Raw genomic sequence first — 27317 nt, 5'->3', positions numbered from 1 at the left:
GAGGTAAGGCAGCTGCTGAGGATTGGCTCCTAAGGTCAGTCTGAAGAAGGTGCTCAGGAAAAAAACCAAGAAGTTGTTTTGGAGGCTCCAAAGGAAAGCATTTAGGAACACTGAAAACACAATGTTTCAGTTTAATGGTGTTCAAGTTCTGTTGCGTACAATGGAACTTCAAGGAAAGTGCAGTTTAAACCACTCCAAAAGAAGATATCAGAGCACTCCAAATCATTTGCTCATGTACATGCACAGAAAATAGTAGACCTAACTGAAAGGCAACACATGGAGAACTGCATTGATTCAGCTGGAAAAAGAGACGAGAAGCAATTCATTTGCAAAAAAAAAAAAAACAAACCAAAAAAAAAAAAAACCCAACAAAACTATGAACAGAAAGGATGAAAAGGTGGCCAGGCACATCAATATGCAATTTTTTATCTAACAGAGAAGCTAGCACAGTTTCAGATTATTCAGATTTCAAAGAGGGTAAGACCTTTCTCTTGGTGACTAATGGAAAAGCATGGTCTTTCTGTTGCCCTGCAGCATACGACAGAACTGCTGATCTTTGCATACTGTCACCAAATTCCAGGAAGGATGAAAGAAAAGTGTTTCAAAAGGTACTACTCATGAAAGAGCTAAGACTTCCAGCTATGATGAATTAATCAAGTGGTGAATATGCCAGGAAGCATGAACAGCAGTTGAAAAACTTTAACAAAATTAAATAAATCCCTACTTCTGGCTGTCACAGCAGTTGGCAGAACTGAGCATCTAGATAAACAAAGTATAGTATTTTCCTCCATCATTTGCACAACCACAACGAATAGCTAAAACTATTGAAATCATATGCATTAAAGCAGAAATAGACTGATCTAAGTATTTTTATTGCTATTAATGCAGCATACAAATCATAGCAACATGTTATGTCTAAAATGCGAATTTGAATGATAAATTGAATAATTAAAATGTTGGTTGGTTTAAACAAATAAGGAGTATCCAACTCCTCTTCACAACCTTTTTTGGGCTCCACTGCCCTGAATCTAAGTTGTGAATTTACAAAGCTCACTTGGCTATACTCATGGGTTGGGATAATGAAAAGTACTTCACTTGCTCAATGCACACAACCCGAAACCTTATTTATCTAATATGGGTGTAAGAAAACCTCTGAACAGCTTCAAAATTATAAAATAATAAATAAAAACAGACACTTTGAAACATTCAAGAAGAGTAAAAGCAACAGTAGTTATAGCTTTCTAACTTTGAATTTCTTTTTAAACTTCCGAAGTTACTGCTGTAACTTCTACATGCCTGGATAGGCTTGAATAAGCAAAAATGTTTTAAGCAGGCATCAATAAGAATACAGTGAAGGCACCTGCCCGATGTCAGTAGGCAGGGGAGAACCAAAGTGTAGTTGCTCCCACACTAAAAGATTGATTTCCTAGAAGCGTGGAACACGTTATATGTGGCACCTGTAATTGTGTCACTTCCATAGGTTGAAGTTGTTGAGGGGGTGCATATGGGCTAGGAAAATCCTGCAGGTAAACTGGTCCCAATACATTGAGGGTGTTTTTTTTAATACTAACTGTAACATTTTGAACCTGCCCAAGTAGCAAATGGGCAATCTAAGTCCAGAAATCTATGCAGATGTGTTATATGCTGACAGCGTGTGACTCCTGTCAGAAACTAGGCTGCAGCGTTTTGCACTAACTGCTGCTTCCAAATCAAGCATAAGGGGATGCATTGCAGCAATCCAATCTTGAAGACACCAATGCCTGAACCTCTGTGGGCATGCTCTCCCCATCCAGGAATGACCATTGCATCACTTTTGCACCAGTTGTAGCTGGGAAAAGGCACTTCCAGTCACTGAGGCTACCTGTGCCTCCAGAACCACTTATCCATTTCGCCAGGATTCGAGCTCAGTTTATTCTGAGATTAACCTGGTTTCCAAATCATTTGAGCTATTCCTTAGACACACACCCTTTATAGCATCAAGTCTACTATCCACTTTGTTAGCACTCACCATTTTGTTTCAATTGCTCTGTAATTGAAAACTGGCCGATTCAGATTTGGAGAAAGTGCTAGTCTACAACATAATCATTAAAATAATTTATTTAGGAATGGGCAGATGGTAGATAAGAAAAGAAAAGAAATGGATGCTCCCTGATTAAATGTGAAGCACTTTAGTTTCCTGCCAGGGGTTCTGGGACACAGAGAGATGTGAAGATGTAAGATGCTTGGGGCCTACGGAGATAGGACAAGGAAGGTTCAAACACCATCAAACTGAGGGAGACTGTGCCTGTCTCAGGTCCATTCACCAGAACACAAACCAGAATTCATGTCCATCATTGCAACAACTTTAAAGCACAGGCATCTTTTCAAACCAAAGATAAACTTTCAAGCCCTTAGCCCTAAAAGAATATCCTTGGTGTGAAAGGTATTGAATCACTCTCAAAACAGGTCCCCTCCAAGGGATCATTTTGTTCTCCCTCTCTCATAGCTCTAGAACTCATGGACACCAATTGAAGCTGAATGTAGGAAGGTTCAGGACAGAGAAAAGAAAATACATGTTCACACAGCATGTAGTTCATTCACACCCACAAGAAATAGTGATGGGCACCAATTTGGGATGCTTTAAAAGAAGATCTAGACAAATTTGTGGAGGATAGGGTTGCCAATCGCTACTTAGCCATGATGGCTGCATTCTACCTCCACTCCAGTTGTTGTGAATCACAAGTGGGGAGAGTGCTGTTGTACTCAGCTCCTTCTTGGGCTATTGACATGACCCAGTAAGCCATTCTTATGTTCTTGCCTGTTATATTCTTCCAACACGAGACCCTAATTTTCTATCACAGCAGAGGAGTTATTCATATGATAGTAGAGCAGCTTCTCCACATCCCTGAAAGTCTTATCTATATGCCTTCCTGCCTGTTCTCCAAGTCAGCCATGTAAGACTCATGGGAATTAACCCTAAGAGCCAAGAGAACATTGCATTTCTTCCCATCCGGCAGAGAGTCATTCATGTGGCGCCAAGTGAGGGGGGAAAAACACTGGACAGCCACCACACACCTATTAGCTCTCTATCTTGTTTTATATGAAAGGATTTTTAATTTAAAAAGATAAGCGCTTTCCAATTAAAAAAATACAATGCAATTATGACATACTGCACACAAATGTGCATGTAACCGCTGTTTTAACCTTCTGCAACTGCTTAAGAGTCTGCATCTAGCCACCAATTATTTCCCTGATGGAAAGCCGATCAGATAAAATCAGATCAGTGCCAGATTTAGGGTGGTGCTGGCATCTCTCCTCCCCCCCCCCCCCGGGTGCCAAAGCAAAGGGGTGTAAAATTGAAAAGATCCGTAATTGATAACATCCATTTGGGAGCCCCAAATTTTGGCCTCACTCAGAGTGCCATACAGTGGTACCTTGAGTTAAACGCCTCAGGTTACAAATGCTGCTAACCTGGAAGAGTTACCTCGAGTTGAGAACTTTGCCCCAGGATGAGAATGGAAATTGTGTGTCAGCCATGCAGCGGCAGCAAGAGGCCCCATTAGTGAAAGCACACCTCTAGTTAAGAACATTTTCAAGTTACGAACGGACCTCCAGAATGAATTAAGTTCATAATTAGAGGTACCACTGTCTTACCAAAGTCCACCCCCGATCAGATACAGTGGTACTTCGGGTTACAAACACTTCAGGTTACAAACACTTCGGGTTACAGACTCCGCTAACCTGGAAGTAGTACCTTGGGTTAAGAACCTTACCTCAGGATGAGAACAGAAATCTAATGAATAGAGAAGATAGACGAGAGAAAAGATGTAATTATTAGAAAAGATGAACAAAATAAGCAATATGAAATGTGCAAAGATTTAATGAGTGACAAAATTACGCAATGAGACTGGTTGGAAGTCAATAATCACAGTATGTTTGTGTCTTGGTTGGTAGGTAGGTAGGTAGGTAGAAGGGGTGGTGAAGGTGAGATAGGTGTTGTATGTTTTGTACATAATATATGTAATGTAATGTTAAGTGTATATTGTTTTCTAAAGTATTGATATTTATAATATGCTTTTTTAAAAAAGGAAAATGTTCAGACTCCCGAGAATAGACGGTGGCAGTCTCTAGTTCAGAATAAAACATTTGCCTTAATTGATCGCTAGTTTCTTTAAGAATTAAAGTCCTATTTCTATTTGTAAATTTTAACTTTACTCAGTGTGAAAACTCTGTTGTGTTATTTCATATTACTATTATGTACTTCTGGGATTTCAGACCTGGCCCACTGCTAGAGATGGGAATAAGACAGTCGCTTGTACATTTTTAGGAACAATTGCAAGTGAGCTGGGATTTTATTAGCCCAAGTAGAACAGGTCTCTAGCGGTGATTTGCACTCCTCCTCTCTCTCTGATAAATCAGAACACGAGGCAAGGGAGGTTATAATGATGCTCTTATGGCGGGTTAGACATATGTCTAGTAAATGATAGCTGCTGATCTCCCTGGGAGTTCACATAATGACACACATCTTCTGAAAACATGAAATTCACTATAAAACAGATTGACATAAATAGTCAGAAGTGCAGTCACAAGAGAAGTCTGCTGACATTTTAATTCTCCCCACCCTCTACATTGCTATAAAAAAGTAAAGGTAAAGGTACCCCTGCCCATACGGGCCAGTCTTGCCAGACTCTGGGGTTGTGCGCCCATCTCACTCAAGAGGCCAGGGGCCAGCGCTGTCCGAAGACACTTCCGGGTCATGTGGCCAGCGTGACATCGCTGCTCTGGCGAGCCAGAGCTGCACACGGAAACGCCGTGGGTTATGAGCTCTTTATGATGTGAGTGGGCTATTATGATTTTGGAAGATGTTTAGTAGGGCCAGTTCTGGGATGACTTCTAAGTCAAATGTTGCTGGAGATGTGAATTGGGATGCCATCGATCTGCATACATTCAGCGGGATGCAAATCAGAAAGCAATCTGAATGTACATCTCCACTCACTCTGCTAGTCAAGTTAGTATCACAAAGAAAATCTTGCCATGTAGCATTGGCCTGCAACAAAAGCACCAGCATGGTGTGACACAACAGGGGTGGTTTGCTCATTGCTTCAGCACTGGGATGCTTGCTTTCTCTCCATTGCAGAATGAGGATAATTGGAAGGCTTGGTGTAGTCACTGTGGCACAATCATGATAAATCAGACAATGATGCAATCACGTTACATGGCAATGTAATACGATGATGCCCTCTCACATTAAAAAATAAAATAAAAATGGTGCTGATGCTGGAACACAGGCTGGTAACAGGTAGCAAGGTGGGTGAGGCAGGAAAGAGTGTAAGTTTGTGTTCCCCCTCCACAATCATTGTTGTGCCCCCTGAAATGCCAACTTCTGTAGTGAAAACTAAACCTGTTGAAAAATTACCATATCACCACTGACAGAGAGATATACCTCCACACTTCAATAGCATTTCCTAATCTGTTTGCTTTGTTGCTCTTCTCTTGTAACACATTTTTTAAAAAAATTATCCCCCCAAAAATTGGAGAACTTTTTTGCCCTACCTTCTTTCTAAAAAAAATGAAATATGCTTCATTCTGCCTTGCTTAATCTTTTAAAATTGCTAAGTCACATTACTCAATTCTATGACAGATGTACTAGATGAAAACTCCCTCTTAAAACACATTTGTTTGTAAGTAAGCCCTCATGGTTTCAATGGAACTAACTTGCAAGTATGGGTGCTTATGGTGAACTCTTAACTTGAATTGTTATTTTTACACGGCCAACCCATCTGCAAATCTGTTAAGTCTAATATTAGTCAGTCCTTTCCTTTCCTGTCCAGTCCTTTCCAAATTGATGCCAATGGCTATTGTTGAGTTCTTCGGTCATTAGTACAGTTACATAATGCATTTAATATCATATTACAATAAACAATGCATGTTCCAAATACTTGTAAATGTAGCAAAAATAAATTGAACAAAAATATTTTTAATTGAGTTATTTCCTCTGAAAAGACTTGTAAAAAAGGTCAACTTCAAGACACATCAAGGTTTAAAAAAAGAGGAAAATGGCTGTTTTACTGCAGGAAGGATGGAGATTTTGCAATACTCTAATGGAAATTTGTTAATTAAATAGCTTGAGGCAACTGAGCAAGCAACAGTGGTAAAGAACCAAGCCAGTTAATCAAATCGATTCCCTGCTTGTCAGAATTGTAAAAGCAGATAGCACTGGAATGTGTTTTTTCATGTTGTGCAATTTCCCCATTAACCTACAAATTTCCATTTTCTCCATCATAGCATTTGTTATGATGGTTCCACAGAATAAGAGATAAAGCAGACAGAGATGTTATTCTTATTGAAAATCTTTCTCAGACAGCACAAGTAATCAGCATTATCTTAGTATCTACAGAGCATGAAATTAATGTAATTTCTCTGCTTCCTTTTGCTACATAATGAAATTTCACATTTTAAGACAAATACATGGTTCCAGAATGTGGTGTCACTACTAGCAGCATAACTTTCATCAATATTCCATACATGCATGCACAAAATGTCTTTAAATTAAGTAGAAATTCTAATACTCCACAGCTGCTAGTACAGGAAAATGGAGCGTCTCCACCCCCATCGTTCAGCCTGGACACTGAGATCCAGCACCAAAGGCCTTCTGGCAGTTCCCTCATTGCGAGAAGTGATGTTACAGGGATCTAGACAGAGGGCCTTCTCGGGAGTGGCTCCCGCCCTGTGGAACGCCCTCCCATCAGATGTCAAGGAAATAAACAACTATCTTATTTTTAGAAGACATCTGAAGGCAGCCCTGTTTAGGGAAGTTTTTAATATTTAATACTGTATTGTTTTTAACACTCGATTGGGAGCAGCCCAGAGTGGCTGGGGAAACTCAGCCAGGTGGGCAGGGTATAAATAATAAATTATTATTATTATTATTATTATTATTATTATTATTATTATTAATCATCATCTTACATATAAGAACACCTTATAAATGCAGGTAGATATTTTTCTATCAAAAAATGTGTAGTCTTTCCCTATTCTAGAGAAAGAGGGAAGTTTTGGAACACACAAGTGGATATTTTAAAGGTCTAACAGCCTATATTTACTTTGCTGCATATTTTTTGTTTTTTAACTCTCTGCTGAGGTTCTCTCACCAAAGAGTACTTGCCCCAACCTTGGCTCTTGCCACCCAGGTATTCTCCTTTTATACTTACTTTCCTCGCCTCCTCACCTCTTGTACCAACACTAAGTGTATATTTTCTTTCTGCTTCAAGCTATTTTGGTTTCTATTATATCTCCTCTTACATATTTTTGTTACAATAGCTCCTTCAGAATTATGACTAAATTGTCAAGAGCAGAAACATAAGATTCATTTTACCAAAACTGTGTCCTATCATATTTTTGTAGCACTATTACATGATCATTTTTCCTGCAAGTGCTATCATGGTTTTAAAACCTAGTATGTGTGAATCATCTTCTCAGTTGGATTATACTATGCCTTGAGACTTGATAACGTTGCATAAAAAGATTTTGCAGCTGCCTTACAAATTCATCATTCCTCAAAATTAAGTGCTTTGTGAGGATTAAATAAATAATTTATGCATCACTTAACTACAAAAGTCTCTTGTCCAATATATCCGATAAATAGCTTTGAAGCCAAAGTACCTAACGCTTCTATTTCATAATATATTACAATTAACACTTTAGCATTGGAAAAGTGAGAAAATGTATTCTCACATTTTTTAAAATATATATATACCTAGAGAAGGTAAAGTACAGAATATCACTAGCAAAATGGTTTGTGCTTTCTGGAATATGGAAGCAAGCTGCTGAACTCTCTACTGAGAACATAAATGTTTTATAACAAAGGGAAACACTGAAAGCAAATTATTGTCTAAGATAATCTAATAAATGCTTCTGGTACACTTTGTGAGACAGAAGGAAAGATTAAAGTTGCATTCAAAAATGTAATTAGTACTGTGGATTGCTGTACAGAATTAAATTGAAAGACGAAAAGTTATCAGGGTTCCCCTGCCACCATTGTTCTGCTAGCTAGGGGTATTTTAAAGATGATCATTGCTTTACAAATATAGAATCCACTTACATTACTTAGAATTCTTACATAGTTTTCATGAGATTAATGGACAGTGACATCCACTTCCTAATTTGCTTCGTGATTTAACAACTGTGGACAACTGAAAACATATTTTAACTACTATTTCAGGGATGTTTGGCAGACGGTGGAATTAAATGCTTCACTGATCTGAAATGAAATCTGTGAGGTACAGCACAACCCTATGCATGGGGGGTTTATTTAAGCAGAAGCAAGTCCCAATGGAGCTTACTCTCAAGTAGAGTGCATAGAATTGCTCTTTTGTCCTGCATGATGACTGTAATAAAATTATAGTTTTGCATAAATGTCTGTTGTTGTTGTCTAGTTGTTTAGTTGTGTCCGACTCTTCGTGACCCCACGGACCAGAGCACGCCAGGCACTTCTGTCTTCCACTGCCTCCCACAGTTTAGTCAAACTCATGCTGGTAGCTTTGAGAACACTATCCAACCATCTCATTCTCTGTTGTCCCCTTCTCTTTCCCAACATCAGGGTCTTTTCCAGGGAGTCTTCTCTTCTCATGAGGTGGCCAAAGTATTGGAGCCTCAACTTCAGGATCTGTCCTTCCAGTGAGCACTCAGGGCTGATTTCCTTAAGAATGGATAGGTTTGATCTTTTTGCAGTCCATGGGACTCTCAAGAGTCTCCTCCAGCACCATAATTCAAAAGCATCAATGCATAAATGTCTATAACTGGCCTATTTGTAAGTCAAGTTGCTTACTGAGAGCAGTTTTAAAGAGTTATGCGGGGCAAACTAGATGTGTCATCAATCATATCATTAGCCTTGTGTGATCATTGTTGTTTTTATGTAACAGCCATGGGGATGGATGACCTAGATCAGGGTCATGGTGTGCATGTGAGAGGTGGCATACCGTCCAACTTTTGGAAACCCAAAACCAGGATGCACGTGTTCCAGAACATGCTCTTGGACAAGTCCCCTCATGGGTGGGCTGGTCCTGATTTGATATGTCCCTAGGCTCTTGACTTCCATTTGCAAGAAATGAAACTATCCAGTTTCACCAAGTGGAACTTGGTGACTGACTTTCAGCTATAGGAGTTGGAAGGTTAGCTTTTCTTCTAATACATTAATGGTTGAGAACACCATTCACAGTTGTAAGAGGTTGTAAGACGTTCACCACAATCCAGTAAACATGTGGTTTGGCTAGCAGCCATATAGTAATATGGAATTAAAAGGGTTGGCTTCCTTTTGTGGTATTTCCTGCACTTCCCTAAAAAGTTCAGTTGTTGACACTTGGTAGAATTTCACAGAATTTATCAGACCACTGGTTATAATTGCATCTACAAGTTGTAACGTACCAATTCTATGAACATCAGCTGTGTATTCAGTTGAATTAAAACAAGGCAAGAAAGTCAATGTTTTTGTTTCAATAGCAAAAACCTAAGCATGACCTCCTGTTGTATCTAAGCAAGAAAGACAAATTAAATGCTATTTGCATAAGAAAGCAGGAAGCTTCTGGTGAAAGCTACACTGCCTCAGTAATCATGGGAAAACACAACTTTTTATAACAGTCACAGAAGCTTTAGTTTCTCTTATGTCCCTTGGTTTTTGGCTAAGACTGAGGTTAACTTCAGCTCCGCCTCAACTTTTCTATAATAGGATTATAATTTATTAGATTTCTATACCGCCCTCCGTCCATGGGTTGCAGAGTGGTTTACAATATAAAAACACAAACATACATAACATAGTAACAAACAAACAATTATACCCTCCTCCAGTTTTAAAAGGCCACAGTTTGTTCAATTAGCCCATGGCCTGGGACAGGGGTCTGCAACCTTTAAGACAAAAAGAGCCACTTGGACCCGTTTGCTGGGAGCCGCAAAACTCATCATTATAAAAATAACTTTTTTGTCCCTTTTTAATATTATTTCTTTGTTTGACCCCTCAGAATTACTCCTCCTTATAGAAATAAACGTTAAGTTAACAAGTTACCTTTTTTGTGTGTGTGTTCTTCACTCCCCTTCAATGCAGTGACCAGCGTACATGCCCCTTACAATGTAGCGGGCGGGTGGGAAGGTGACGTCGGGAGGGTGCATGACTAATGCACGCACCGCCCCCATGCGACGTCACAGCCAGTACAGCACCCGCCACAGTGGGGAGTATCAGGGCGCACAATGCGCCTCCTCCCCTCGCTAGTATCCGCCCCGGAGCTGCGGCAAAGGTGTAAAAGAGCCACATGCGGCTCCGGAGCCGCGGGTTGCAGACCCCTGGCCTGGGAGAAGAGGAATGTTTTTGCATGGTGCCTAAAGATATGTAATGAAGGCGCCGGCCAGCCTCCCTGGGGAGAACATTAACCAAACAGGGAGCCACTGCAGAAAAGGCTCATTTTCATGTTGCCACCCTCTGGAACTCTCACGGAGAAGGAACATGAAGAAGAGCCTCAGATTATGACTGCAGAGGCTGGGTCAGTTCATATGGGGGGCTGCCCTTGTTGGTAGGCTTTTAGCATGCTTATGGACTGTACCTTCAAGATACATAGAACCCTGCTTCAAGTAGCAAAATACCACACCAAAGGATTATGATGCCCCTGTTCTGTGAAATAGCTTTCCTGATTATATATGGCAGGCATCCATAACCTGCACTTTTCAGGTGGAAGGATTCATAAGGTAACACAAAACAGGTGTAGTTTGATGAGGTCACTCGCATACTGAACATAGCTGTCAACATTTCCCTTTTTCAAAGGGAAATTACCTTATTCCGAATAGGATTCCTTGCAAGAAAAGGGAAAAGTTGACAGCTATGATACTGAAGGACTATATTAGCTATCAGTGATTTGCATTTCCAGCAAAGGTAATATATTATTAGGCCAGTGTTGTGTATTTCACTGGAGTAATATGTGGAGACACGGCTTAAAATGCCACTCATCCATGAAGTGATGACCATGTCTGGTGTTTTTGAACCAGCTGAAAATAGTGTCGCTAGTGCTATCAACTTCAATTCTTATGTAAATGGAAAATTACCAGAGTCAGGAAGCTATTTAGAAAATGTCGGGTTTTTTGAGGAGATAGCAAGAAGGAACAACAAAAACTGGCAAAAGAAATACAAGCAGAAAATAAGAGATGTAGAAAGGAAGTATCAGGTCTTAGAGACTGTATAGGCAATATAATAATCTCTTAGCCTTATTTCTTGATCATGTAAAGATCCTATGTTTTACACAATTTCAAAGTCTCTTCAGTCACATTGTAAGATACTATATCCACATTTATGTGATATAAATATAAGAACAAAAGGACTTCTTGCACAAATCAAACTCCAAAGGCATACTCGGTCCAAAAGAATAGTTTAATTGGGCTAGGCATAGAAACCTTTGTCTCCTAAGAGGAAATGGCTATGCCCAAGAGATGGCTTTGTATCTGAACACCTCAGCTGAGGTGTCTTGAGATTTTAATCATTTAGGAACTGTAGACAATGAGTTAATCCACTTGCATATTATCCACTTGCAGGTCTGAACACCAAGGAAAGAAAAAGATCTGCAGGTGTGCAGTAGAAGCCCTTAGGCTATAAAAACAGCTGTAAAGTAGATCTGCCAATGCTTCGCAACCTGAGGGGAAATTTTGTCCTCTCTTGAATGCATGCTGAAATCCTGTGCGAAGCCTAGCTATAATAATTCTTTAGCAGGGTTTTTATCTCCCATGTTTGTATGCAGAACAAAGATTAGGAAGGAAGACATAGGTCACAGACAGTTTGAGCATGAGTGCACCCCAACAATATATTGAGCCTCCAAACTCTGTGAGTTTAATCTAATTTAGTCACTTCTTTTGCACCTTTTTTGTGAATGTCTCCAGAAAAAGTTGAAATAGAGCATCAGCCTAACTGCTTTCTGATTGATAGGATGGTGACTTAGACCACTACTGAAGCACTTAAAGGCCCAGCCCACCCATCACACTAAGCCAAACTATGGCAGTAAATGCACAATCATGCAGGTAAGAAGGTAAAGAATCCCTGACAATTAAGTCCAGTCGTGGATGACTCTGGGGTTGCGGCGCTCATCTCACTTTACTGGCCAAGGGAGCCAACGTTTGTCCGCAGACAGTTTTTCCGGGTCATGTGGCCAGCATGACTAAGCTGCTTCTGGTGAAACCAGAGCAGTGCATGGAAATGCCATTTACCTTTCCACTGGAGCAGTACCTATTGATCTACTCACACTTTGACGTGCTTTCGAACTGCTAGGTTGGCAGGAGCTGGGACCGAGCAACGGGAGCTCACCCCATCTCAGGGATTTGAACCGCCGACCTTCTGATCGGCAAGTCCAGAGGCTCAGTGATTTAGACCACAGCGCCACGCACATCCCTATCATGCAGATACTCAGAATAAAAACCACACTGGTTTCACACTTCCCCTGGTTCCCCTGCTGACTCAACTTTAGAAAGTTATTCATTCGTCTTCAATAAGGAATCCAAAAGAGTTGAGAAAGTTCCTCTCTTGTTTCACATTCATGGACTGAACTTCAGGTTTTGTTTTTAGGAAGGGGAAATCTAAGTACAAGACCAAATACAGAATACTCCCTGATCTCTTCATGCTTTTAGTAGCTAAGATTTAATCTATGTGGGAGTACATTTTTACTCAGTTGATTCAGTTTGCATTGTAAAGACAGTTTGCTTATTTATAATAACAGACCGTCATAAAATATCGAATAGTACACTTACCTGAATAGGACCAGTCAACCTCTTCAATAATTTTGCGTTGCTGTCTAATGTATCCAGAAACAAATTCTAAAATAAACAAGCAATAATAAAACATGTCAGCATCAAGTAGTACAGAGACAAAATAGAAAAGAAACAGCATCAGTGTCAATGTGCTACCTTTGTTCTATATTCACACAATATTGAAATGTAATTAACATAAGTTGTGCAGTGGTAAAGTCTGAAGCGCAGGCAGTCTTCATGGCAAGCCACACACTCATAGCCAATCTTCTTCTAAGGCTATGCAGCAAAAATGAATTTTTGACCTACAGTATCTGTTTATTTAAAAGCTTTTTATGCACCATTTAATTCAAAAATCCCCAAGCAGTGTGCAGTCTAAAAAGCAATATATTTTAAAAACACACAATGCTGTATATTTTCAAAATACGCAACCTAGAACCAGTAAGACAGCAGTATAAAAGAGCATGAAAACATATGAAAGTGAATAAAACAGAAATTTGGAAGATTCAAACACACAAAATAAGAGCCAATGTCATGGGTCAGGGAAAGCCTGGGCTAAAAGAGAAGCTTTCACAAGAAACCTGATGCAACTGATTGGTCCAGCAAAGGGCATTCCACAATACAGGGGCAGCAGCAGAAAATGCCCATTTCTGGATTTCTGCACTATGAGATTCTGCATGGGGCAGTGCCATAAAAAGAATTTCCCAAGATGCCCAAACTGATCTTACAGGTCTATGCAAGGGCAAGCAGTATTGGTTCACTCCTTCCTCTTTGCTTATCATCTAGGCTGATGAATAATTCTGGTATACTCAAAAGCTTTCTCATTGTTTTGTGACTGTTTAATTGGTCATCATAAAGGGGTGTTTGGTTTTTTTTTTTTTGGTTTTTTAATTGCTGATCATAAGGCAGCAATTTCAGGTTTTACAATTATTATTATTATTATTCATTTTCATACCACTTTGTTTTTAAGAGAGAGAAAATCTCAAAGTGGTTTACAACACATTAAAACATCAAGTAAAAGAAACACAGAACAAAACATTAGTGAAGAAAGTCAAATATAAAATATACATTCAGAGCAACGTAAATAAGTAATAGGAAACAAAAATATCATCTTAAAGATTTAAAAACGAAACATTACAAAGGAGGTCGAAGTTGATTTGGTACTCGTAAACAACAAACCTGCTTCCCCTCAACCCGTGCCCCAATGTCATATAATGTCTCCACAAATAAATTATTTTTCCACAAACTGCTGAAGCTTTATAACCTTCCTGCAAACTTTGTGCAAACAAATAAGGATAAACAGGTAAAAGTGTAGAGGAAACAGGAAGTCCGGATGTGTGAAGCAGACAGCTTGAAGAACAGCAAAGCTGTTTTGCTAGAAAATTTACAAAACTTATAAAGGAAATTTTTTATTCAATATCTCACCTATAGTGACAGTGAAATAAATAAAAAAACAGTGGAAGCTTAAGGGTGCCCATGTCACCTTCTGTTGGGTAGTTATCATTAGGAGAAAAGATAACAGGGTTCTGCTTGGCAGAACATCTCAACATGCAGACATAGAGAGAGGAGCTATGAAGAGGCAAAGACTGCTTAGTTTAGCACAAACCTTTCCAAACATTCCTTGTAGACTTTCCCTTGTGTGTAATGAACATGTTTCAACAATTAATATATTTAGCTATAATTGACATAATAGCTGTGGTTTGTGTTGGCATAGTTACAATGGCACACTCTTGCTTGGCAAGTGAGGCAAACTCATATTGCTAAATGCCTGTCAGTTATAATTTCCTTAGGATCCATAAATTGGGTTGTTAATTTAATTAATAACTGGATTAATCTAAATATTTAATTTAGGCTAAATATTAATTTAATTAAAACTAGGAAGTTTTTCCATGATAAAGCTGAGAAACTGAAAGGAGCACATTAATCTAGCTGCTCTTGGAGGAAGCTGATTTTTCTAGAAAGTTTAGGCCCTGTTTTGTCGCAGAAACTGCTTCGGTGGCCCTGGATGATGACCTCTGTCGGGGGAGAGACAGGAGACATGTGTCCCTGTTAATTTTCCTCGACTTCGCAGCAGCTTTCGATACCTCGGGTTAAGAACTTTACCTCAGGATGAGAACAGAAATTGTGCAGCGGCAGCGGGAGGCCCCATTAGCTAAAGTGGTACCTCAGGTTAAGAACAGTTTCAGGTTAAGAATGGACCTCCGGAACAAATTAAGTTCTTAACCAGAGGTACCACTGTGCCTCAAGGACTGGCACTCCCCATATGAAGCAACCCAGACCCTTTGATCGTCTTCTGAAGCTCTTCTTCATGTTAGTTCCAGAGAGTGGCAACACGAAAACAAATCTTTTCTGCAGTGGCTCCCTGTTTGTGGAATGCTCTCCCCAGGGAGACTCGCCAGGCACCTTTATTACATATCTTTAGGTACCAAGTGAAAATGTTTCTCTACAACCAGGCCTTTGTCTTATTAACATTCTATGTTCTTTTAAAATGTGTTTTTGGGAGGACAGTTATTGGTTATTGTTTGGTTTGGTTTGGTTTTATCATGTATTTTGTGTTATCATTTTGTATGTTTATGTTGTGATCTTCAGATAAACGGTGGTACAGTGGTACCTCGGGTTAAGTACTTAATTCATTCTTAACCTGGAACTGTTCTTAACCTGAAGCACCACTTTAGCTAATGGGGCCTCCTGCTGCTGCCGTGCCGCCGGAGCGCGATTTCTGTTCTTATCCTGAAGCAAAGTTCTTAACCCGAGGTACTATTTCTGGGTTAGTGGAGTCTGTAACCTGAAGCGTATGTAACCCGAGGTACCACTGTATAGAAATTTAATTAATTAATTAATATAAGATAGTTTATGAAGAGTGCTGCTGCTATGCACTTTAGTCCAAAGTAATTTTAGTCCATTAACAAAACGACATGGGGAACATAAACTGAAATTTCGTTTGATATTATAGGTATATTTTAAGTCGTCAGAAATATGGCAACGCAGGTGATGCACTTGTGGTAATAGGAACATACTCTATCAGTGTGTTTTGTTTTAAAACAAACTTTTAGTCAATTAATTCTTATTGTATTTTTAAACAAACTTAAATGGTGTGCATTTAGGCTACTAAATGGGAGTGGCTAGAGGGAGAATGTCTCGCCAGTAGATAAAAACCTACTCTGTATGCCAGACAAAATTCATTGTGAAAGCAGCTCAAAGCAGCTCAAAATAAAACTGATTAAACAAATTTAACTGTAGAAAAAATAACTGTTCGCAGCTGCATGTTATGTATTATTTTGTTATAAGAAAGGAGTAGTACTCTGAATGTTACAAGTTTATAGTAGTTTTTACAAATCTATCTAACAAAGGCTCAACATTTCCCATCATGTTCAGTTTGATGAACAAAAATGTGACTAGTGGCATATGCTAGTTGCAGTCCACACACACCCAGCAGGGGCCGGTATTTGTAATATGTACATGTGTTAGGAAGTACTGGGAGAATCCTCTATGGATTTTCCTTCTAACACACACATAACTGGATCAAACAGAAGCTACTGAGAAAAAGACCACTTATACTGGGTGTTTTTAGTAATCAATTCATTGCCTAAGTTCATGGATTACCCATTTGTTTTCAAGCTAAATGTAAAGTTCTTATGCTAACTTTTAAAGTCCTGAATTGTCTAGGTTCAGAGTTTTTGCAAGACCAACTGTGTACCCATATGAACCTTACCAGGGCCCTAATATTAACCTCAGAGATCCTGCTGTCTGGCTCTCCACTGAAGTCAACTAGGCTAGGAGATACTGCAGACTTTTCAATGGTTTTTCTACTCTTGTAGACATCTCTCCACCAAGAGCTCCACTTTGCCCCGCTTCCTAAATTCATTTCGCCAAACTTTTTATTGATCTTATTGCTGCCCCATGTGTGTTTTTAATCTGATGTTGTGTTTATTATGTTTCTTTACTACAAGCTAACTTGGGAGGGCTTGTTGTAAAGGTGGACAGAAATATAATTTTAAATTGACAAAGGGTGATTTTGGAGCAAGTATGATGCACACATATATTCCAGAACTTTGCTTCATGAAAGCTCAAGTGTGCACCCAATGAGGCAGTTGCAACAAGACAGAGGCCCCACCTTTGAACCTCAGCTTATGTATCTTCCCCACCTGAGCTGCCCACTAGCAGGTGAAGAGTCCAACTGCGTGGAATCTGTTTCTGTACCTCTGACTTCAATCCTCTCCTGGTCCTGGAAGACAGTGGAGCGGGAGAGTTGTGGGCAGGAAGAGGAGGTGTGGAAGACCCTGACTCTACACCAGGCTTACTTATTTCTCCCTCCTCCTGCATGGGTTCTTCACTCTTCTGTCCTGCAGCTTCTCCCAGCCTCCCCCAGATCACTGATACCTTCGTCCAAGTCAGTCTCCAATCTTGATTCTCCTGGTGCCCACTTATTGGTATCCAGCCACAACTCCTCAGTTTCCAGCCAGTCCTAGACACATGCCTTTGGTGGCTTCAGTCCCACCAAATATGGAGAGACAAAGTAACAACTATACACTGTTACTGTTTCGACACTGCTCACCCACAGGCAACTGCTAGGCTTATAAATACACATTGAGTTTGAGCATGGACCACAGCAAGTTAATATTACAGAATCAAAACAGAGGTAAATGAAGCAATCCAAATCTATCCGTAAACCTTCAGAAAGTGAGATAAATATGCTACCTTGAGGGTCCTGGGTCTATCCAGGCCCTACTAAAGCCATACAAAATATAACCAAAATCTAAAAGATTATAGGGACGCCACAGTGCTATCAAAACTCAGATATATTTTTCTCTACAAAAGTACAGTATTTGAAACAACCAACATAGACATAAACTTTGCTTTTCAGTACTATGTCACCCTTTTACTAACACAACAGCAAAAACATTTACAACATCTCATGGTACTGACATAACAAGAAAGTCTCATTTTGGTTTGTTGAACCAAATAATGGAAGCCATGACCTTTCTTCAATTGTCATCTTGTACTCTATTTATCCCTCTATTTAAACAGGAAACTCTTCAGTGTAGAGACACTCTCTTACAGGCTTCAGATTAGCTAACTGTAAACAGAAAGGTCATAGCAGTGTTGCACTAAGCTATCCATGTTCCACAGCCAGATAGAAATAGTCTTGGAAAGGCCCAAGAACTTTCTGCAACTAGAAAATGGAACCTTTATTGAGAAAGTGTGGGGACATACCATTACGGTTTTGTAAATAGCAACTATGAGGATCAGCTAGATCTAGGAGAGAATTTTGACCCACTCCAGCCCATATCCCCCCCTCCCACAGATACCCTCTGTCCCATCAAACCAGTTGTCATTATGGAATGTAGATCTGCAGTTTAGTCCACAGTCGGCTGGCAGGTTCAATTACATTTTGGGGTTTTACCTCCATCTGGAAGCATGCTATGTTATCTGCATGGCAAAGCCCTACAAAAGTCTTAGGGTGTGTTCATATGACTGCTTTAGCATGCAGCTGTGCTTTTCCTTGTGCATTTCACAGCTCCCCACCACCACCAAGCTGTTCACATCAGTAGACCTTTATTAGGAATGGCTTAAGGGACGCGGGTGGCGCTGTGGGTTAAACCACAGACCCTAGGACTTGCCGATCGGAAGGTCGGCAGTTCGAATCCCCATGATGAGGTGAGCCTCTGTTGCTTGGTCCCTGCTCCTGCCAACCTAACAGTTCGAAAGCACGTCAAAGTGCAAGTAGATAAATAGGTACCACTCTGGCGGGAAGGTAAATGGCATTTTCGTGCACTGCTCTGGTTCGCCAGATGTGGCTTAGTCATGCTGGCCACATGACCTGGAAGCTATACGCCGGCTCCCTCGGCCAATAAAGCGAGATTAGCGCCACACCCCCGGAGTCAGTCATGACTGGACCTAATGGTCAGGGTCTTTACCTTAAGGACTGCAATCACTGTGAAGATGGTTTGAGAAACCACACCATCAAAGGGTAATGTTTTATAACAAAGCAAAGGATGCATATGTATTTTGGATAACATCCTGTGAACACAGATTAAAAACCCAGTGCAGGAAATAGGAGTGTGGGGACCCAGCCTCAGTCTTTGCAAGCTAGCCCAAGTTCACTTTCTTCTCCATGAGGCAGCATGCTGGGAATATGATGCCAGAAACATTGATGAACAGCCAGAATATCAGTCAAGTAGGAATGAAACTGGTCTTATGAGACATGCTTATGTTTTTACTTTATGTCAATTAGATGCAAATGGAAAATTGGATGTTTATCTGACCCTCTTATTCTCCACCAACTTTCCAGTATATGTCTCAAATCAATTATCTCATTCAACCTGACAGCAAAAAGAAAGGGGGGTGGGAGGTTGAAAAACCCCTATTTAACTATTTGTGCTGGTGAAATATTGTGCAGATCATAATGTAGAGAGAGTAGATCCTGGAGTCAAAATATAGGAGAATTTATTTAAGCAATGCAATTCACATTTTATAGTGTGGCCACAGACCTGGTTAAAAAACATCAACCACTGCCACTTCTGAAATAGAAATCTTTTACTCTTCACTGCTCTGATTAACTTGGCTATATGAATGCAAAGCAGGTCTTGACAGCTTTCCATGAAAACAGCCAACCCTTTTCATGGGTTAACACCATTGTAACTTCCCTTTATATTTTGAACAGATTGCCATGGACACAGATTCAGAACCCAACCATTCACACCAGGTCTCTGAAAGTTTACACAAGTCTACAGAGTGAACAAAGCCAATAGTTTACTAGCACAATCTTTCTGATATATCTTCTGCAACATTTCCCGCTGTCTCTGAAAACAAAGTTCCAGTTAAATTATTAATACTAACCAACATGAAAGGTTTGTAATTTTCTCTGAAGTTCATAACACCTAGTTGTATGGAAGCGATAATATATTTCTCAAATTATACCATATTTCGATAAATAAAAATTGTGGTACTTGATGTGTTCTGCTCAATAAATAATGCTTTTTGACATATATGGGAGGAGACAAAGCTCTATAGTTGCTGTTTTAGTGGAATATTCACTGCTGGGAAACAGAAAAACCTGCAAATTTTTGAGGAAAAGAATGACGGTGACCACTTGAAGGTGGGGTGAAAGGTGAGACATAGGTGAGACAATATTGCTTCTGGACACTATATGTGTGTTAATACAGGAGTAATGTGTGAAGAAAGAGCTTGTTCTGCAGCAGAAAAACATGTGTTGAGATGCACCTATACGAAGCCCAAGATTTGGTATTCAAGTTTCATATTGCTCCTTTTACTTTTCATATTCAGAATTCACCTCTATGCACTTCATCAACAAACAAGCAATTTGTGGTTTATTTTAATTCCCACACCATTTGGAAGGCACACAGAAATATTCTGCTTATAGCAAAGCCTCAAAATGTGGAAACGGTGCCAATATTTGCATTATCATAAAAGAGGCATCTTGTTTATTCCTTAACCAAAGCAATCTGGGGCTCTTATTCTACTGAAGTCATTTTCCCTTTTACAAAGCTCATGGGTTTTAATAAAAGCTCTCTTTTTTTCCATCTGGAATCTAATTTTGTAGCATACAAAGCTAATTATGGAGCTTGTGTATTTGCCTTTGATCTCAAAGGCTGGAAATTTACTAGGCTCGGGGTTAATTACTACTTTCTATCACAAGCCTTAAAAAGAAAACCCTTCATAAGTCAAGGGTAGATGTAACTATGCTAATCATATACCCTCATAGGAACAGAATCCACAGTATACAAAAAAAAGCCACTAATTAACACGAACAGCTAAAAAAAAACACTGAACACAAACAAGCAGCATTTACACCTTCAGAATAGTTCCCTTCTTGGTATTAATTGCTAGATTGTGACTTTTAGTAGAGAGAATGCTTGAACTGATGCATTTAACAAATTTGCATTTACTAACTTCTTGCTTTTCCTATCCAGAGTAGTATCTGCCCTTCTTCCACCTTTGCATAGGTGTATTATGTCTTCATTTAAATTTGTTTGAGCAGTTATAATCTGAAGGTGGCTCTCAAAATGGCATAAACACCCTGCCTTGGGCAGCTGCAGTAAAATTGTACACACGGTTCTGAAGAGCTATTAACTTTGTGTCATAGGCTCCTCCCAGCCACAGTCTGGCTGGCTTTCCTCCCACTTTCCCCCATTTCACATCCATTCTCAGCACTGAAAGCTTCATTTCCCTGGTCCTCTTTCCCTTCCTTCTTTCCTCTCATTTATACCCCTAGGGAGTAAATCCAGAGGTTTCTGCCCGTGAAATTACCTTTCTCACTTGATTCTTTCTAGCTGTGAGTTAACCTTTCCTTAACGCTCATACAGAGGAAACGTGGATGCCAAAGCCATGCTATAGCTTCAGCAAATATTAATAAAAAGTGGTACAGAGGCTAAATGTTTAGGAGTAAAGAGGGGTAATCTCTCAGTTTGCACATCTTGTGTAAGACTTAATTGAACAGCTTCTTGCAAGTATCCTGACCCTCACCTCTCTTTTACACCATACTCAGAAAATATGTGGTTACGGGTGGTTTTTACTTATCCCCCCCCCCCGGAAACTAATAATGCACACAAGTTTATTTTTTAAAACCAGATATGACTTGCAACAGCATGTGTATTTAGGGATATTTAGGGGCAGCCAGTACTATCTGGACCCAAAGTATTCGCTTAAGGACCCAAGAGAGACTGGAAGGAAATCTCAAACCCTTGTAAAAAGATTTTTATTTTTATTTTTATATGTGTTGGAAGCTGCCCAGAGTGCCTGGGGTAACACAACTTAATTCATTCTGGAGGTCTGTTCTTAACCTGAAACCGTTCTTAGCCTGAGATACCACTTTAGCTAATGGGGCCTCCCACTGCCACAGCGCAGCTGCCATGCAATTTCTGTTCTCATCCTGAGGTAAAGTTCTTAACCTGAGGTACTACTTCTGGGTTAACGGAATCTGTAACCCAAAGTGTTTGTAACCTGAGGTGTTTGTAACCCGAGGTACCACTGTAATTTTTAACGTACGTTTTGGCATTGTCACCCACAGCTGCAGAGTCATCTAGCTTACGTATAGATGTTCACAAAACTGTTTCTACCCTCTGTGATATTTATTCCATAAATAAGTGCTAGCAATTGACAACAAGCACTCAGTTCACTCAGATTGTTAGGACCAGCTAAGCAACTGCATAAATTCCCCAAATGAGGCATATTGGCAATATACACAGTGATGCAATAGCACAAAACACTGAGTTACATAGTGACTGAAACAATATTGCAGGTGAAAAATATATGGGCAAACATTTAGATTCAAGCACTGGACAGGCCTTGTTTTCAATCTCGGCAATGCAAAGCCTATTCTTACCTTGTCTGCAGAAAACAAAGGTGCTACTAAATTCATAATAAAAGATGGATCAAGATAGAATTAGATTTGCATGCCTGATATTATGAAGCTGACTTCATTAAGTCATTGGTTTAGTTTTATGATGCAATGCAATGTTTTGAACAATGTACCTTTTATTCAAAGTAATTTCCAACAAAAAAAGAAAGGGGGTGGCAGTTCCTATGGTAGAGCACGAAATGACTATAAGGTTATTGACATCTAATCAATAGATGGAGCTTATAATAATGTAATGGAAAAAATCAGGCATGCAAGCTGAATTTTTAAGGTTATTGTTTCATTATTAAGCGTCATTATACAGTGCAACCTAATGGCTTCTTTGGAGGAGAAAAATATTTCATGTGGCAATTAATAAATCTAAATTAAAAGATGTCTTATAGTACTTTTAGGCTTTAAAAAAGTGAGTGAAACAGGACCCTGAGGCCAAAGAAAATATGAAATTAACCAGCTTATATCCACTGGGCTTCCACTTATAAGATTCTGTCAAGATGTGACTCTTAGATGGCTCTATAATCATTGACTGGCCTTTTTTAGTTATTTACAAAATATTTTCCCCACTTTTAAGTCCCAGATACTCAAAAAGCAGCTAACAAGGGTCATTGTTCACACTGTTCTTTAAAAGCTTTATTTGCATCTTCTTCATGTTAGAAAAGCTTGTTTCATCCCTGAAGTATATATATCAACATTTTTTAATCAGGAAAAAGTCTCTGTGTGGTGGACTTCCCATGTCATTCTCTGTATTTAAAACTTTCTGTTGCAATTATCACAAGCTTGCATTTCACCACATTCTAGTCACCATTCTAGCCACATTCTAGGCTTTAAAGTTTCTAGTATAATATTCCAGACATTTGGGATACAGTGACCAAGTTGGCATGTAAAAACCACTCACTGTAATTCAGACTCTGGCGGAGCTTGCGAGGAAATGAGGGAGAAGTAATCAACTTGTGTCAATAATATCTGTTGGCAGGGTGCAATGAACCCTCAATGGGGGGGGGGGCGGCAGAGGAGGCTAAATGTGGCACTGGGGATCCTCCCGAGTGTGAGAGAGGAGCCACCAGCCACTGAATCCGCTCCATGCATGGTCTCCTCCTGATGATGTGACAGTGCATATGTGCCTTGCAGCACACATATGACATCACACGTGTGACATGCACCAGGCACATGACAACACACACACAATGCTTGCTGGGCCTCCTCAATACTGGGTGTGAGACGGTGCCGCACACCTGTGTGGTTGGTCATCAGCATTGGCCTCGGCTGGCTGCAGGGACTGACAAGATTGCCTGACAAAATGTAAACCTTTATTGAGCCAATTGGGGTTTGGTGGTTGGGTGATGATCTGGTGGTGGATGCGGTAGGGCCAGGCTTCTGTGGGATCCACCAGCGGGGCATATAGCCAGTTGTGCTTCCAGCACACAGCACAGTTGTCCCGCCTGCCCCTTCTCTGTGTTGTGGCTGCACAGAGGTAGGCAGGCAGCTCATATATATGGCCTTGCTGTGGAATTATGCAGTCACCATATTCATAACCAGGAAGTAATTTGGCTGCAGATGCATTGGGCCTGTTGTGGGGGGGGGGGGGAAGGTTGCCTTCTTTGTTGCAATGGCCACAACTTTTGGCAGAAAAAGGCATTGGATTGGATTCTTAGTCTAAAGCTGGGGGGTTGGGTAGCTAGGTAGTTGCCCCAACCCCAAAATCCAAGATAGAACTCAGGGTACTCCAGTAAAGGGGTCCAAGGTAGGGTTCTGTCCAAAAGCCTAGAGGTGGCTGCTGGGCCATAGAACACTGTGCAAAGTCTTGCAATTTCCCCACAATATGTTCTGAAAAGTTGACCTTAGCTGGAACAATCATTGCATATAACAGTGTGCAGTACAAAGACCATAAATATTGCATTTTATGATGTGGCTGTTGACTTTTAAATAGAATCGTAGAATCATGGAGCTTGAAGGGACCATGATAGTCCATCGTTTTGTATGACAGCAACTATAGTCAAGTGCTTCCTGCCATGTCACAGCGCTGTGGCCTTGAGAAAAGTTACACCTCCCCAAATCCTCCTTTCCAGTCAGCTATTAAATATACAGCATGTACCGCATCTGCAGATACTCCAAGTGTCAACCCGGTTCCTGATTCGATCCCAGAATGACCCGCTTTTCCTTAGGATGTCCCTGTTTTCATTTGAGAGGGTGCAGAGAGTTGGAGGGTGTGGAGTTATGCAGCCCCCCAAGCCAAGGAGATAAGCAACTATATAACCTTTAGAAGACATCTGAATTTAGCCCTGCATAGGGAAGTTTAATGTTTTAATATTTTTTATACATGTTGGACTTCTGCCAAGCTAGCAGTTCGAAAGCATGTCAAAGTGCAAGTAGATAAATAGGTACCGCTCTGGCGGGAAGGTAAATGGCGTTTCCATACGCTGCTCTGGTTCGCCAGAAACAGCTTTGTCACAGTGGCGTAGCGTGGGTTGTCAGCACCCAGGGGAAGGCAAGTAATTTGCACCCCCTAACCCGTGGATTTGCGCCCCCTAACCCGTGGATTTGTACCCCCTAACCCTAACCCCCAGATGTTGCGCCCGGTGCGGCCGGCCCTCCCCTGCACCCCCCACGCTACGTCACTGCTTTGTCATGCTGGCCACATGACCCGGAAGCTGTACGTCGGCTCCCTCGGCCAATAAAGCGAGATGAGTGCAGCAACCCCAGAGTCGGCCATGACTAGACCTAATGGTCAGGGGTCCCTTTACCTTTACCTTTTATACATGTTGGAAGCTTTCTAGAGTGCCTGGGGCAACCCAGTTAGATGGGGTGGAGTATAAATATTATTATTATTATTATTATTGAATAGGAAGTCCCTATTTTAATCAGAGAAATGTTGGGGGATGTGCATCTGAACACCCAAATACTGTATGTGATAACATCCCATCTCTCACAGCAAAGTGGAGGTGGCTTGACATATAGAGAACTGAACTTTTTTACTTGCTCTGGTTCACGTGCTGCAGCTGCTGCATCATGTGAACATTAGGATTCATTGTTCTGGCCTGCAGCACAGTCAATGCCTCATGGAAGTCCAGCTGGGACACAATAGCTATAAACATCAGCCAATAAAAAAGCAGTGAATTGGTGTCATAGTTACATAAGTAAGACTTTTAAGAGGGCAACATATGCTTATTCCTTTGGATGATTAGCCCTGTTTCTGACACATAACAACACACTCCGTTCCTCATGCTATCTCCTGAGGCTTTCTCTGAGAGCTGAACAGTTTTCCAGGAAGCCATGTATCTTCAATGAACAGAAAATCAGCTTATTTAGAAATCATATATGCATGATACAGAGGAGTGTAAAATTATAACAAATCATGCCAAAAACTAATGAAAGCAGAGCATTTCAGGAAGAAGGAAGCTTGCAGAACTTTGAAGAACATCTCAGGTTCTTAGGATTAATCCTAACAACTGGCTCTCAAATCTAGCCCTATACATAATTCTAGGACTAGATTAAGGTAGGGTTTAAAAATAGCTGTTAAACCCCCTTACACCAAGTTGAGGATAGCTTTTATAGATTATTTTGCAGGAACAGAAACTTGATTTGACCAAAGTATAAAATCAAGCATGCTTCATTTCCTCAGGGCTTGCATCTGTCATTTTGAACAAATATGAACGTGACAGAGTTACACATGGAACATACTTGCCTATGTGTGACATAATACCCATAGCTAATGATTTACTGAATCCATCAATGCAGTAGGCAATAAATCACATATATTCCCCAGCCAATATGCAAAGAATTTGGTACATTGCTTACACTAGCCTAGCCGAATTTGTTTTATGAGCAATTTGAAGATTGTGTTGAAAACTCATCCTTAAAGAGAATGTCAGTTGAGTTTTATAAGCAATACTTGGCACTTAAAAGTATCTTTCCAACCTTCTTTTCTGTGAGTTCTTCTTCTTCCAATTCAACAAACCTCATTCCAAGCATCTACTTCCAGATCAAACAGAAAGACTGTAAGTACATCAAGGCATTGAAGACCTTGTTCCTTTCCTTTCTCAACACTACAATAAGCATGACCCCCTGCCAATGTCTGTAATAAAAGTCCAGGTCAAACGTTACAAACTCCCAACTGTTTTTCCCCATCCACCTAGATTCTCTGTGCCACATCCTGTCCAGTTCTTAATAGTGCTTCATCACTAGTAAGAGGTAATTTGAATCACAGCAATAAAGGGTTTACTCATTTTCATTGTTACCATATAATCACAGGCAGCGGTGAAGGCCAACTTGAATATTGGCGGAGTGCAGGTAAGCCCTACCCCACATAATCTATCACATGATACAGTGCACACACACCATTTGAATGACAATGCCCATCAACTTTTGCGGAGCAGCCCCCTCAAATAGTTTATTGGGGGGCAAGGCTCTAGAAGTTGGCTCCTATGATGACAGGAGATATACTAGGTGGCATTGAGGCCCCAAAAGCAAAATAAGGCCCAGATTTTGGTAATCATCAATTAGGTCACCTGAGCCTAAATGAATAAATAACAGAAAGAACCCAGTTCCACATCTGTTGTGATTACACAAGAATCTATTTTTTTCCCATTACTGAATCATGCCAGACAGCCCTGCCTTACTAAACCAGTGCTTGAAGGGTAGGTGGGGTGGGTGTGGATGGCTTCATTTCAAATTAGCACAGACTTCGTTTAGTCTGTTATCAATTCACCACCTTTATAGCTGTGTAAACTATTTGCTAACAAGCTTGAATTAGTGCATCCACAATGAAAAGAACCATGCTACCATGGGGCTTATTTCTATTCTCTAGCCTTGCCCAAACCAGAGTTGCTTGTAAAGCTGTCAGAGACAGCAGGTTGTGGTTTATAAAGCCATATACAACTTGGGAGCAGGATACTGGGAAGATCATTCACCCCTTACAAACCCAGTTGATGGCTATGCTCTGCAGGCGAGGAAGGCCTCCTACAGATATCATCTTATCAGGACGTCTGTTCCACACAATATAGGAATCAGGCCTTTAGTGTCATGGCATCCACTTTTTGGATTTCCCTCCCCTTAAATATTAAACCCTTCTGAAGGTATTCCTCTTCCAACCAGCCCTTTAAGTTGAGATGCAGTTTGCATCTGTATTGGAATTATTAATAGAAGCTTTTACTGTTTTATTGCTTGTTATCTGCTGCCCTGGCCTCCATTGGGAGGA

General features: G+C 40.3%; 1 protein-coding gene across 6 annotated transcripts in view; it reads right to left on the bottom strand.

Annotated features, from left to right (window-relative positions):
• The window catches only part of PTPRZ1 (protein tyrosine phosphatase receptor type Z1), a 107582-nt gene that overhangs the window by 65631 nt on the left and 14634 nt on the right, over positions 1 to 27317 (bottom strand). For all 6 annotated transcript variants that reach the window (XM_083698865.1, XM_083698867.1, XM_083698864.1 and 3 more), the window contains exon 2: positions 12751 to 12816. In XM_083698865.1, coding sequence (XP_083554991.1) covers positions 12751 to 12816 — 66 coding nt within the window. The remainder of the gene's footprint in view (positions 1 to 12750; positions 12817 to 27317) is intronic.

The sequence above is a fragment of the Podarcis gaigeae genome, assembly GCF_964106915.1.
Source record: "Podarcis gaigeae genome assembly, chromosome: 10".
Taxonomy (NCBI): Eukaryota; Metazoa; Chordata; class Lepidosauria; order Squamata; family Lacertidae; genus Podarcis; species Podarcis gaigeae.
The sequence above is the reverse complement of the archived record's forward strand: the minus strand, read 5'-3'. Positions and strand labels throughout refer to the sequence as shown.